The 15,790-nt window shown below is 49.4% G+C and overlaps 1 protein-coding gene across 1 annotated transcript in view; it reads left to right on the top strand.

Annotated features, from left to right (window-relative positions):
* The first annotated feature begins 1,320 nt into the window (after positions 1–1,320).
* Positions 1,321–15,790, top strand: part of LOC141164208 (cystine/glutamate transporter-like) — a 31,733-nt gene continuing 17,263 nt past the window's right edge. The window contains exon 1 of the mRNA XM_073649340.1: positions 1,321–2,017. Within this exon, the coding sequence (XP_073505441.1) occupies positions 1,801–2,017 (217 nt within the window). The 5' untranslated portion in view covers positions 1,321–1,800. The remainder of the gene's footprint in view (positions 2,018–15,790) is intronic.

Here is a 15,790-nt window from a genome sequence, read left to right on the forward strand (position 1 = left end):
GGCTCTTTGGAAGAGCGGGTGGTACAGACCAGAAGCAACCTTTTTAATGACCACCATTTTATATGAATTTTTTTAAACATTTATCCCAATATGTAGTAGGTGTAATAATAATAATATTAGCAAATACCTCCAATTAGAAATTTTGTATAGTTCTTCTAATTAGCTATGTCGCTTACCCCATGTGCAAGGAAATCTGACCCAGGATTTGTTGTGCTGGTTTGGGATTTTATTTAGGGAGTTTAGGTATGAATTTATTTAAAGGGTCTGGTATGAAGTCTATACTTGTTTAGGGGGATCTGGACTGGGGACTGTATTCATTTAAGGGTTCAGGTCTGGGGTATTTGTTTGTTAAGTGCATCTGGTCTTGGGTCTGTATCTCTGTTACTTGGGGAGGTCTAGGAGTCTGTACTTGTTTAGGTGGTGTGGTCTAAGGTTTCTGTTCGTTATGTGGCTGGTCTGGGGTCTTTTTTATTTATAGAGTCTGGGGCTTATACAATTATTTAAAGGAGCTGACCCGAGTGTGTATTTGTATAGTGGGTCTGGTCTTGGATCTGTATCTGTTTAGGGGGTGTGGTCTGGGGTCTGTAAGTATTTAGAGGATCTCTGCTAGTTGTGGTTGTTTGGTCTAGGATCTGTGAATGTATTTAGGGGGCTTCTGTTAGGCAAAGGGGTCTGGTTTGGGGTTTGTAAGTATTTAAGGGGTCTGATAGTTTAAAGGGTCTGTTCTGGAGGCTGTAAATTGAAGGAGTCTGGTCTGGGGTCAGTATATATTTAGGGGGCTTCTGTTAGTTCAAGGGGTTTGATCTGGGGTCTAATTTAGTTAAAGGGGTCAGGTCTGAGGTGTGTAACTATTTAGAAGGTTGATACTTGAGGGATTCTGGTCTGGGGGGTGTAAGTTAAAGGGTTCTGGTTTGGGCTCTGTATATATTTAGGAGATCTCTGGTAGTTGAAAGGGTCTGTCTATATTTGGGGGTCTGTGTTAGTTGAGGGGGTCTGGTTGAGGGTCTGTTTGTATTTAGAGGGCTTCTGTTAGTTAAATAAGTCTGGTTTGAGGTCTGTATGTATTTAGAGGTTTATTTTAGTTAGAGGGGACTGGTCTGGGGTCTCTGATATTTGTTCTGGGGGTTGTATATATTTAAGAGGTCTCAGTTGAAGAGTTCTGTCTATATTTAGGGAGTCTATGTTAGTTGAGGGGTGTGGTTTAGAGTCTGTATATATTTAGGGGGCTTCTGTTAGTTAAATAGGGTCTCTAAGAATTCAGGGGGTCCTGATATTTGAGGGAGTCTGGTTTGGGGGCTGTACGTAAAAGGGGTTTGGTCTAGGTTCTGTATATATTTAGGAGATCTCTGCCAGTTGAAGGGGTCGGTCTATATTTGGGGGTCTATGTTAGTTGAGGGTGTCTGGCCTAGGGTCTGTATGTATTTAGGGGGCTTCTGTTAGTTAAAAGGGTCTGGAAGTATTTAGGGGGTCTCTGATAGTTGAGGGAAAAACTTTTGTGCAGTGTGCACCACTTTTTATGGTACTTTTCAGGTTCTCCTTGATCTCCTTTTCTAAAAGTTGGCTAGTTTGGATCAGACTGAGCTGTGGGACTTGATCTCCACCCCATGTGAGTGCAGATGTAAGGGGGAATGACGATGTGCTCATGAATGACCGAACCCAACCGTGAGACTTCCTGCGATACGGGGGCTGTGACAAGGGGCCCAGGATACACAGCCTTGTTTTTAATCCATGATTATTACACTGATCCTTCACATCCAAAAACCTGAGGATCTGAACGGAGAACTCTGACTGTACACAGGGATGGGGACATCTCAGGAGACTTCTGCGGATGTGAAGACCGGGGATGGGGCCGTGTACCTGAGGAAGAAGATTACCCTGCTTCGTGCCATCTCCTTGACCATTGGGACGATCATTGGAAGTGGCATCTTTATATCTCCTAAGGGGGTCCTAAAAAACTCTGGCAACGTAGGATTGTCCCTCCTGATCTGGGTGGCCTGTGGTATTCTCTCCATGTGTGGTGAGTACGTACATCGCCACTTACTCCTCCATGTTATGTGCTTCAGAAAACAGGGACCCTCCTTATGAGACACAGATGGACCTTAGACCTCCTGGCCCCCCAGGGGAAAACCTGCAAGAAGAATCATCGTCGCTCATGCTTTGTAGCACATTGGCCTTTAAGAAACCTCAGGTACCTGGGGCCTAAGTGCAACTCCAAAATTGTACCCCAGAGTTACACCATGAATCTATTTCTGCTACGGTTACAGAGCTCAATGGGCTTCATCCTGAACTTTGAACTGTAGGTCCACTATATGAATCTGCATTTAGTTAAATTACTTTGTAAATGTATTACTCTACTTATCCTGTACTGATCCTGAGTCACATCCTGTATTATACTCCAGAGCTGCACTCACTATTCTGCTGCTGCAGTCACTGTGTACATACATTACATTACTAATCCTGAGTTACATCCTGTATTATACTCCAGAGCTGCACTCACTATTCTGCTGGTGTAGTCACTGTGTACATACATTACATTACTGATCCTGTACTGATCCTGAGATACATCCTGTATTATACTCCAGAGCTGCACTCCCTATTCTGCTGGTGCAGTCACTGTGTACATACATTACATTACTGGTCCTGTACTGATCCTGAGTTACATCCTGTATTATACTCCAGAGCTGCACTCACTATTCTGCTGCTGCAGTCACTGTGTACATACATTACATTACTGATCCTGAGTTACATCATGTATTATACTCCAGAGCTGCACTCACTGTTCTGCTGGTGCAGTCACGGTGTACATACATTACATTACTGATCCTGAGTTACATCCTGTATTATACTCCAGAGCTGCACTCACTATTCTGCTGGTGCAGTCACTGTGTACATACATTACATTACTGATCCTGAGTTACATCCTGTATTATACTCCAGAGCTGCACTCACTATTCTGCTGGTGCAGTCACTGTGTACATACATTACATTACTGATCCTGAGTTACATCCTGTATTATACTCCAGAGCAGCACTCACTATTCTGCTGGTGGAGTCACTGTGTACATACATTACATTACTGATCCTGTACTGATCCTGAGATACATCCTGTATTATACTCCAGAGCTGCACTCCCTATTCTGCTGGTGCAGTCACTGTGTACATACATTACATTACTGGTCCTGTACTGATCCTGAGTTACATCCTGTATTATACTCCAGAGCTGCACTCACTATTCTGCTGCTGCAGTCACTGTGTACATACATTACATTACTGATCCTGAGTTACATCATGTATTATACTCCAGAGCTGCACTCACTGTTCTGCTGGTGCAGTCACGGTGTACATACATTACATTACTGATCCTGAGTTACATCCTGTATTATACTCCAGAGCTGCACTCACTATTCTGCTGGTGCAGTCACTGTGTACATACATTACATTACTGATCCTGAGTTACATCCTGTAGATCTTTTTATTATAAAAATGAAAAACATAACAATAATAATAACAGAAACATATCAAAATTAATGCCCTCAAAATAAACAATGTAATGAAACTGGTCCAGCCGCTCCCTCTCTCCTCACACACATATTATACATACTAGATGGTGGCCCAATTCTAACGCATCGGGTATTCTAGAATATGTATGCGGCCGACCGGGCGCAGTCAGCAGAGCGTTGTTTAAATTTGGCGCCAAAATCGCTGATTGGTCGCGGCCGGCAACCGCGACCAATCAGCAAAACGGTGTTTAAATTTGGCGGCAATATCGGTGATTGGTCGCGGGTGGTGGCCGCGACCAATCAGCTAACTGTGTTAGTGAGGACCGGAGAGCTTGTTAAAATTTGGCCCTAAAATCGCTGATTAGTCGCGACCGCCACCAATCAGCAAAACGATGTTTAAATTTGCCGCCAATATCGCTGATTGGTCGCGGCCGGCAGTAGCGACCAATCAGCAGAGCGGGGTTTAAATTTGGCGCCAATAATGCTGATTGGTCGCGGCCGGCGGTTGCGACCAATCAGCAGAGCGGTGTTTCAATTTGGCGCCAATATCGCAGATTGGTCGCGGCTGGAGGTCGCGACCAATCAGCAGAGCGGTGTTTAAATTTGGCGCCAATAATGCTGATTGGTCGTAGCTGGCGGTTGCGACCAATCAACAGAGAGGTGTTTAAATTTGGCGCCAATCTCGCTGATTTTGGCGCCAATAATGCGGATTAGTCGCGGCCGGCGACCGCGACCAATCAGCAGAGCGGCGTTTACATTTGCCACCCATATCGCTGATTGGTCGCGGCCGGCCACCGCGACCAATCAGCAGAGTGTTGTTTAAATTTGGCGCCAATCTCGCTGATTGGTTGCGGCTGGCCGGCGGCCGCGACCAATCAGCAGAGCGCTGTTTAAATCTGGCGCTAATCTGGCTTGTTGGTCGCGGCTGGCAGCCGCGACCAATCAGCAGAGCGGTGTTTAAAATTTGTGCCAAAATCGCTGAATGGTCGCGGCCGGCCAATCAGCAGATCGGGGTTTAATTTTGGCGCCAATAATGCTGATTGGTCGCGGCTGGCGACTGCGACCAATCAGCAGAGCGGCGTTTACATTTGCCGCCCATAACGCTGATTGGTCGCGGCTGGCCACAGCGACCAATCAGCAGAGCGGGGTTTAAATTTGGCGCCAATAATGCTGATTGGTCGCGGCGGCAACCGCCACCAATCCGCAGAGCGGTGTTTCAATTTGGCACCAAAATCGCTGATTGGTCGCGGTGGCCGGCCGCGACCAATCAGCGTCGTATTAGTGTGGGCCCGGGAGCGGCGCTGCTTGTGCGGCTACTTCTGCTGCGAGAAGCCGGGAGATGAGCGGCTGCTCGCAGCAGAAGCATCCCGACCGGCGGCGCTGCTCCCCGGTCTTCCAACGTTAGCGGAATGGAGGTCAGCGGCCGCGACCAATCAGCAGAGCGTTGTTTAAATTTGGCGGCAATCTTGCTGATTGGTCGCGGCCGGCCGGTGGCCGCGACCAATCAGCAGAGCGTTGTTTAAATTTGGCGCCAGTCTCGCTGATTGGTCGCGGCCGCCACCAATCAGCAGATCGTTGTTTAAATTTGGTGCCAATAATGCTGATTGGTCGCGGCCGGGAGATGAGCGACTGCTCGCAGCAGAAGTATCCCGACCCGCAGCGCCGCTCCCCGGTCCTCCCTTGACACCCTAGCCGCTGATATCCCCACAGTATCCGCATGGTGTTACAAAGGTCCGGACATTTGTGTTAAAAATCGCTGATTGGTCGTTGGCCCTGCCCGTGACCAATCACCGATTTGGGCGCCATATTTAAATATCGGCCGCGACCAATCACCGATCTTGGCTCCACATTTAAACACCGCTGTGCTGATTGGTCGCCGACGCTGGGCGCGACCAATCACCGATTTTGGCGCCACATTTAAATAGCGTCCGCGACCAATCAGTACAGCGGTGTTTAAATGTGGAGCCAAGATCGGTGATTGGTCGCGGCCGATATTTAAATTTGGCGCCCAAATCGGTGATTGGTTGCGGGCAGGGTCCGCGACCAATCAGCACAGTAGTGTTTAACTTTTGTGGTAAGATCAGTGATTGGTCGGGTCCGAAGACTGCGACCAATCATTGAATCGTCTTGGGGAGGACCGGGGCGCGGCGCTGCCTGTGCGGGTACTTCCGCAGCGAGAACCCGGGACATGAGCGGGCGCTCGCAGCAGAAGTATCTCGACCCGCAGCGCCGCTCCCCGGTCCTCCCTTCCGCATGGATGTCAGCGACGCCGGCGGTCCTTCCGTTGCTACCAGCCGGGAGATGAGCGCCTCGCGCCGGTCATCTCCCGGCTGCATCTCCGTCCCGCAGATGGGTCCGGCGGTCGAGGTCCTTCTGCTGTTACCGGCCGGGAGATGAGCGCCTCGCGGTGCTCATCTCCCGGCTGCATCGCCTCTGAGCTCCGTACCGCAGATGAGCCGCTAACGGCCGCTATCTTTTTTCAGAAATCCCGCTGCTGGACCAATGAGCGACGCGGGATTTCCAGGACAGACAGACAGACAGAAAGACAGACAGACAGACGGGATAAGACAATTATATAGTAGATATACAGAATAACAACTACTTACACTATGACATCTGGTCCGGTTACCAAAAAAATAATAACAATATAATAAGTAAAATAAACAATAGCCGACAAAATTATATACAAACTAATATACACAGGGTGGTCCAAAAGTAGGTGGACAGAAAATAATAACATTTATTTTGATTTATATATATAATTATATTTACTAACACAAGCATAACATTGTCAATTAAATTTTATTCTGAACAATAATACAAAAGCCCTTAAATTTTATCACCGCAGGTGCTCACACTGTTTTCCATTACAATTTGCACAGCTTTGAAGTCTGCCTCTTGCGCTTCGACAAACTTTTTTGCACAAGTCTCTTTGGGTATTAATTTCTTGAAATGCATCTCTTATGTAAGTTTTCAAATCACTGACACTTTTTGGTTTTCAACCATAAACTTTGTCCTTGAGTACTCCCCAAAAGAAAAAATCCTTTGGGGTCAAGTCTGGTGAACGTGTCGGCCAATCAAGTGGGTCTCTTCGGCCAATCCATTTATCAGGAAATGTTTCATCAGGATACTCTCGGACCACTCTTGAATAATGTGGAGGGGCCCCATCTTGTTGGAAATAAAGGTCATTTGAATTAGGCTGTTGCTGTAACTGGGGAACAACTTGATTCATTAGAATTTCGAGACACTTATCTCCTGTGACTGTTCCATCAAAAAATATTGGTCCTAAAACACCAAAACTTGAAATACCACCCCAAACATTGACTCCAGGCTCATTTAGTTGTTTCAATAATGTTAAATGCATGTTCTCATTATACCAGTAAATACAATTATGTTAATATGGCCGGATAATTTGAAAGAAGCTTCATCACTCAACATAATGTTATCTAAAATTACTGGATTTTGTTTGATAAATCTCCCCCTTCATAACCTTATTACACTTTCTGTCCACCTACTTTTGGACCACCCTGCATATACACTTTATTTTTTTTTATTTTATAAATAATATTAAAATAAATACTAACTATACAAATATATACAAGACAAAACAAAACATCCCACACTCGAGTCCACCAGTCCCAACCCCGGCACTGACCTGAGAGCTGGTCCTGCGTCTCATGCCTCAGTCCATGTCCAACGTCCATAGGCCAGATCAGGCAGTGCCAGTTTTTCACCCAAATAATCAGTGTCCCACAAGATGAACCCACCTCCCCCCTTTTCTCACCACCCAACCTAACACCTACACCCAAATCCGTATCTTTATAAACAATATATACAGAAACAAACAATACAATATCAAACAATACAATAACCACAACTGACAAAGCCCAAGTTCGGTGCCTGCAGTCCTACATCACTGTCTACTGATCAAAACAAAACAAAAATCTATGGTGTCAGCAGCAGCCCACCACCAGGAGAGGAGATGACCAGACTAGGGCACACTAAAAGAAAAGCCCCTCCAGAGGAGAGCGGCCCTACGTGTGCCCAGTCTCTCATACTCCAGAGAACACACCTTCACCAGGTCACCGAGTATGGTCCTAAACACATCGTCCACTGGGAGGATTTTCCGTTGTGTCGATACTAAGCACCGTGCGTTCCACGTGTGATACCTAACCACTGCGCTAACTAGAAATAAGGTGCAGCGGCCCCGACCACCCAGGTCCCCGAATGCTCCATAGGCCCATTCCGCATAAGAGAGACCAGCCAGCCGGGGCCAGCCAATGGAGGTGCCCACCCTGTTGTACACCTCTGTGTTAAAGGGACAACGAAGCAGGAAGTGGTCCATGCTTTCTAGCATGGTACCACAATGCTCCCGAGGACAGTTCCTGTCCTCAGAGCTCCTACACTTCAGATTGTCCCTCACACACAGTTTCCCATGGAAGCAGCTCCAAGCCAAGTCCCAAAACTTCGAGGGGATCCTGATAGAATTCAAAAGATGCAGACCCACTTCAAGATCCCGACTTGGGCGATCCCTGAGCGCCAGAGGCCTCTGAAAATGGGTCAACAGAACCCTTTTGTCAAGGAGCTTCCTTGGCAGAGTCCTGACCTCCCACATTCCCAGACCCCACCGGCGAATTACCTTCAGAACCACGGTAGCGTAAGCCAGGAGATGTCCATGCGGTGTGCGTAGATCCTTCACTTGCCCTCCTGTCTCCCATTCCTGGAAGAAAGGCTGAAACCATCCCCTACAGGAGAATACCCACGGAGGAGCCCTCTCTTTCCAGAGGTTTGCAATATTGATCTTAATGAAGGTATTCACAAGGAATACCACAGGGTTGACCATACCCAACCCTCCTAGTCTCCTCTTACGGTAAGTAACCTCCCTCTTGACCAGGTTCAGTCTATTCCCCCATAACAGTTGGAAGAACAAACTGTAGACTCGAGTCCAGAGAGGCTCCGGCAAGATGCACACACTGCCCAGATAGATCAGCAAAGGGAGCAGGTAGGTTTTAATCAGGTTTACCCTTTCCCTTAGGGTCAAAGACCAACCCTTCCATTGGTTCACCTTCTGAGTGGCGATCTCCAGCCTGCTGTCCCAATTTTGTTTGGGATAATCCCCCTGGCCAAATTCGATGCCAAGTACTTTTGCAGAGACTTTGGGTCCTGGAAGGGTGTCCGGGAGATCAAAACCAGAATCTCCTCCTCCCAGCCAGAGACTGTCACACTTATCCCGGTTGATCTTGGACCCAGATGCCTCCGAGTAGCGATTTACCTCTGACATCAGCCATTCTGCCTCCCCATCAGAGGAAACAAAAACGGTGACGTCATCGGCATACGCCACCACTCTCAGAGTGGCTTCCGGTGCTGCCCGGTCCATCCCGATCCCAGCCAACGGTCCACGCTCCACCCTCCTAAGAAGTGGGTCAATCGCAAACACGTACAGCAGCGGGCTCAAGGGACAACCCTGGCGAACACCACACCCAACCTCAAAAGAGCTGCCAATCCAACCGTTCACAAGCTTGAAACTCTCTGCCCCAGTGTACAAGGTGTTAAGCCAATCAACAAACCCCACCGGCAGGCCATACCTCAAAAGGACAGACCAGAGGTACTCATGATTAACCCGATCAAACGCTTTTGCCTGGTCCAATGACAGCATATACCCCTTCCAGTGGCCAGCCCTACCCTGCTCCACCGCCTCTCAGACACAGAGTACAGCACTAATTGTACTGCGGCCTGGAACAGAGCAATGCTGGGCTCCCGAAAGGAGTCGGGGCACAAATTTCACCAGCCGATTAAACAGCACCTTTGCCAAAACCTTCCTGTCTGCATTGAGAAGCGCTATGGGATGCCAATTCTCAATGCAAGATGAGTCCTTACCCTTTGACAAGATGATCAGGGCAGACCTCCTCATTGACTTTGGCAGAGTGCCCGAGAAAAGACTCATTGAATACCTCAGTCAAGAGGGGAACCAAGGCGTCCTTAAAGGTCTTATAGAATTCAGATGTTAAGCCATCTGGACCGGGAGATTTCTTTAGGGCAAGCCCTTCAATCGCCAACTTAACTTCCTCTTCCCTGATCATCTCTGTCAAAACGCCAAGAGAGGGGTCTACCCCTGGTTCGGGGACGGCTTCAGCCAGAAAAGCCGACATCTCATCCCAATCAAGATCCCTCTTCCCCAAGAGGTGCGAGTAGAAGGATCTGACAACCTCCAGGATCCCTGATCTGGATCTTTTCAGGGACCCCGCAGTGTCAACCAGTCCTGTAACAACTTTACTATTCACTGACATCTTGCAGTTTCTGTAAGGGTCGGGCGAGCGGTACTTCTCATAATCCCTCTTAAAAACCAAAGATGTGTGTCTATCATACTGACACCTCATTAGCAAAGATTTCACTCTGGAGATCTCTTCGCGGCTACCTCCAGTTGAGACAAGATGCTCAAGTTTCCTCCTCAGGCCCTGATACAAGCGGTACCTGTCCAGGCTCCTGAGGCTCGAGAGCTGGCGGAAGAATCTCGCCACCCTTTTCTTGAACATCTCCCACCACTCTGACTTACTACTACAAAGATCCAGTAAGGGTACCTGGCTCTGAAGAAAATCCTCAAAGGACTGTCTTATCTCCGCTTCTTCCAAGAGAGACGAATTGAGCCTCCTAAAGCCTCTTCCCATCCGGGGGGTCTCTGTAACATTCAGAGAAAACAAAATCAAACAGTGATTGGAGAACTCCACCTCAACAACAGATACTGCTGAAGAGACGGCTTCCTCCTTTAAATAAAACCTGTCTATCCTTGACCTACAGTTACCTCTATGATAGGTGAACCCCTCGTGGCCTGGGGTGTGCCGGATGTGGACATCCACCAGGCGAGCCTCACTAGCTATACTATTAAGGGCGACGATATCATAAGTCAGCTTGTCTCTGGAACCTCCTCTATCCCGGGGCCTCGTGACAGTGTTGAAGTCCCCTCCCAAAACGACCTGCCGACTCATAAAAAGGTAGGGCTTGATCCTCATAAAGAGACACTTCCGGTCCCACTTAGATTGGGGCCATACATGTTAATGAGCCGAAGCTCCTGTCCCTTCATGGGGACATCTAATATCAGGCACCTCCCCATTTCTAGCTCAATAACCCGTCGGCATTCTACCGGTGCGGTAAAAAGGACCGCCACTCCACTATACGGCTCAGCCGCAAGAGACCAATAGGAGGGCCCGAATCTCCACTCCCTCTTTGCTTCAAACACGTCTGCCATATTTGGCAGCCTGGTCTCTTGCAAAAAGAAAATGTCAGCTTCAACCCGGCTGAGAAAATCAAAGGCCGCAAATCTAGCTATATTTGACTTAATGCTGGCGACATTAATGGACGCCAGTGTCAACGGAGTGGGTACCGCCATCATTGGTGATTGAGTTAGATGGCTTTCTTCTTCCCACTCCCCTTATCCTCTGCCTCAGAGGAGGAGTCCTTCCCCCTCTTTAATGACACAGAGGTGTCCATTCACACATTTTTCCTTTTTTTTTCGTCCTCGTCTCCGGACTCTGGGCCAGTCCCTCCCCCCAAGGACCTTGCATCCCTAGGAGAAGGAGACTCGGCGCCTCCTGTAAGCTCAGCCGAAGCCGGAACCTCACCCTCAGCCTCCTCTTCTGAGGAAGAGATGTTATCAAGGGCTTGGAACCGGTTAGAAAGACCAACTAGAGGGGAGTCAGTTTTACCTTCCTTAGGTACCTTGGTCAGAGCGGGAGAAGATGTTTTATCTCCCTTCTTTCTCTTCTTTTTGGTGCCGAGCTTACGCTTGTTCTCTAGCCACCGCTTATTATCCTCATCCATACTTTCATAATGGGAGGATTCTGAGGCAGAGGCAGTTTCCTCCCTGTGGATCCTCCTGACCTCCTCATCCAACTCATCATCCCTCGGGGCCTCAGCAGCAACACTGGCATCCAGGACAGGGGCCGCCCCAGTATCCTGTGGCTTGCCTCGCTCCCTCTCCTGTCTGCGCTTGTCTAGACACCTCAGCTGGGCAGGCGTCTTTTATTGCTTTTCTTCCCTGGCCCCTCAGCTCCCCCACCCCTGCTAGTCCCCTCCCCAGCAGAATCGGCCTCACGGCTTTCTCCCACCGGGGTCTCGACTGCATTACGAAGGAGCGAGGACAACGGCTGAATGGGTGACCTAACTCACCACACAGGTGGCACCTAATCTCCACACAAGAGGCAGCAAGATGGCCGACACCCCCACACAACGTACATTTCTGCACAGTGCAATTTGAACTGAAGTGTGTGGGGTCGCCGCACCTGTGACAGAGCTTCGGTTGCCCCTGGTAGAAGACCAGGATACGATCCCTACCCACGAAGGCGGATGATGGAATGTGGGCAACCGTACCACCTGAACGCTTAAGTTTTACCATAAACGTCCAGGCCCCTGACCAGATACCAAACTCGTCGCGGTTTTTCTTTGGCATCTCCACCATCTCCACCATACCGACCAAGCCACGTCATGATGTCATAACAAGAAAGCGACTCGTTACGAGTCATCATGGTCACTTTCTTGATCTGGTTTTGGCGAGACACTGCCTGAATGGCAAAGTCTCTCCAGCCGGGCTCATTCTTTGCCAACTCATAATTCGTCCAGAAGAGCTCAAGCCCCTCCAGCCAAACAAAGCTGACATCAAACTCAGGTGTGGAATAGGGATGTATCAAGGCGTAGATGTCAATTGCCTTGAAGCCCATCCTCAGCAGGAGCTCCACAACTTTAGACCTTGGAGGACATGCATCACTGCCCCTCCACCGAAGACGGACCACATTCCTACGCACACTGCCCGGCCCGGCTGTTGGGAGGGACCACACTGTTTTCCCCCCTTTTTGCTCTCGGAAGGCCCCGAGGCCATGCCTCTCTATCCAGAAGGATAGATCAACCTCTCGACCCTCTACCATTAGTGATCTCTCCCCCTTCTTTAGAGCCTCCAGAAGGCACCTTTGCAACATGCCGTCCCCAAAGCCAGGAGACGAGGAGGATGCCCTATTTGCCCCGGAGGTGACACTGGAATAACTCTGGACAGGCGTTGCCACCCCCGGGGGGGGCAACCGGACCAGTGACTACATCAGCCCCAACAGCATCACTATTACCCACCTCCATCTCACCCTCCACCAAACCAGCAACAACACCACTAGACAATGAATTGGCCTCATTCACACCCACCACCACATTCATTCCTGCTGGACCAGTGACAATAGTGGAAGACCTTTTGACCTCCGCATCAGGCACAAGGGGCTCAGTCACCTCCATAGAACTGGAGGCGACCTCACCCCTGTCTTTGTGTGTGCCCTCCACATCATCAGTCGGTAATTTCCGCTGTTTTGAATTTGTAGTGATGCGCCGCTGATCTTTAGCCACTGTGAGGCGCCACTGATCTTTAGCATCAGAATCTTCCTGACCAGCGGCGCCAACACAGAATAGCACTTTGGTGGGAGGACTGGAACGCTCAGCCCCGACAGCCCCCTCACACTGCCGCCGCTCCTCAACTAAGTGATCAGCGGCAACAGCATTCAGAGGCGCCGAGGCTACCGGAGCTGCCCCCGACACCGGGCCGCTCCCCCTCCCACTGAGGAGCGCACCACAGCATCGTGGCCTGACGGAACGCCCGCCGCCGGGCCGCCCTCACTGTCCAGCCTCTCGGCTGATGCACCTCCTGCTGCGTCCCCGCTACTACAAGCAGAGACGGAGCTTTGCGCCTCAATACCGCGCTGTGCAATCTCCCCGCGCCTTTGCACTGGATCCACAGCAGAACCCGGGCTGGGCAACGGGGCTTATACAGCGAGCTCAACCTGCCGCCGACTCAGGGGGTACAGGGAGGGGGGCATAGACATAGCTTACCTCTTCCTGCAGCTTTGGCTTGGTCTTCTTAGCCTTTTTGTGGCCCCCAGGTGCCTCTTCTGGTAGATCATCACCAAGATGGAAGTTTTGGAGGCACACTGGGGACTCCAGGAGCTTTATCTCTGCCATTAGCGCCCCTCCCTGGTCGCTGCTGTCACTGTCCTCCCCAGAGCCGGCAGAACTGTGACCGGATGTCATTGCCGCCTGTCCTGCAGGGAGCTCGCTGCACGTGGCCTGCGGGTGACTTTGCAGGCTGCCAGGTGGGGCTTCCTGCTGGTCATCATCACTCTCATCATCCACCTGGCTCTCAGGCTGCAGCCCCATCTGCCTTTGCTCTCTGGTATCAGCCATTTCTCTGTAGCGGTCTTCATTTATCAGCTTTTCCTTGAATGGACCACTCTGCTCTCTGATGGTGGCTTTCCTTAGTTCTAGCAGGTGAATCTCACTGGTGAGCTTCTTTACCTCCGCCTGGAGTTTAGCCTTCCTCTTTTTGGAGGCCCCCGCAGCTTTTGCGCTTGTGCAGCGCAGCTCCTCCCGAAGTCTCCTGACCAGCTTACTTGCATCTTCATACTCACGGAGGTGGAATAGCGCCCAACCCCCCTCAGTGAGGTCGGCCTCTCTTCCGTGAGCACTCAGCTTTCCTCCGGAAGGAGCGCCATCATGCACGCCGTTGTCAGGCTTTACCTCCATGCTGGAAGCCTTGCGGCTTCTGGGAGTCTCCACAGTCCCGGGGGGAGTAGGAGCCACATTGCTGCGACTCCTGGTGGAGCATCTCACCCCCGAGTCCTCCGATGTGCAGGCCGGTTGCTGGTTTCTTCTGCCCCCCGCCGGCCTGGTTCGGGAAGCAGAAGCCTGGGACTTGGCTCCATCACTCATCCCAGAAACCCGCTCCCTCCCTGGGTAGGAGAGAGAGCTGGTCCACAGGTGGAGAGGTGTTAGTTCTCAGAGAGATCAGGAGCACACAGCAGGATCTGCAGCCACCACACCCGTAATCAGCACACTGAGCAGCAGCTGATCAGAGCTGCACACACTATTCTGCTGGTGCAGTCACTGCGTACAAACATTACATTACTGATCCTGAGTTACATCCTGTATTATACTCCAGAGCTGCACTCACTATTCTGCTGGTGCAGTCACTCTGTACATACATTACATTACTGATCCTGAGTTACATCCTAGAAAGATTGCTGGTGCAATCACTGTGTACATACATTACATTGCTCATCCTGAGTTACATCCTGTATTATACTCCAGAGCTGCACTCACTATTCTGCTGGTGCACTCACTGTGTACATACATTACATTACTGATCCTGAGTTACATCCTGTATTATACTCCAGAGCTGCACTCACTATTCTGCTGGTGCAGTCACTCTGTACATACATTACATTACTGATCCTGTACTGATCCTGAGTTACATCCTGTATTATACTCCAGAGCTGCACTCACTATTCTGCTGGTGCACTCACTGTGTACATACATTACATTACTGATCCTGAGTTACATCCTGTATTATACTCCAGAGCTGCACTCACTATTCTGCTGGTGCAGTCACTCTGTACATACATTACATTACTGATCCTGAGTTACATCCTAGAAAGATTGCTGGTGCAATCACTGTGTACATACATTACATTGCTCATCCTGAGTTACATCCTGTATTATACTCCAGAGCTGCACTCACTATTCTGCTGGTGCACTCACTGTGTACATACATTACATTACTGATCCTGAGTTACATCCTGTATTATACTCCAGAGCTGCACTCACTATTCTGCTGGTGCAGTCACTCTGTACATACATTACATTACTGATCCTGTACTGATCCTGAGTTACATCCTGTATTATACTCCAGAGCTGCACTCATTATTCTGCTGGTGGAGTCACTGTGTACATACATTACATTACTGATCCTGAGTTACATCCTGTATTATACTCCAGAGCTGCTCTCACTATTCTGCTGGTGCAGTCATGGTGTACATACATTACATTACTGATCCTGAGTTACATCCTGTATTATACTCCAGAGCTGCTCTCACTATTCTGCTGGTGCAGTCACTGTGTACATACATTACATTACTGATCCTGAGTTACATCCTGTATTATACCCCAGAGCTGCACTCACTATTCTGATGGTGCAGTCACTGTGTGCATACATTACATTACTGATCCTGAGTTACATCCTGTATTATACCCCAGAGCTGCACTCATTATTCTGCTGGTGCAGTCACTGTGTACATACATTACATTACTGATCCTGAGTTACATCCTGTATTATACTCCAGAGCTGCTCTCACTATTCTGCTGGTGCAGTCACTGTGTACATACATTACATTACTGATCCTGAGTTACATCCTGTATTATACCCCAGAGCTGCACTCACTATTCTGCTGGTGCAGTCACTGTGTGCATACATTACATTACTGATCCTGTACT

Source organism: Phyllobates terribilis, unplaced genomic scaffold (genome assembly GCF_046119375.1).
Source record: "Phyllobates terribilis strain yellow unplaced genomic scaffold, ASM4611937v1 Scaffold_10__3_contigs__length_209671492, whole genome shotgun sequence".
Taxonomy (NCBI): Eukaryota; Metazoa; Chordata; class Amphibia; order Anura; family Dendrobatidae; genus Phyllobates; species Phyllobates terribilis.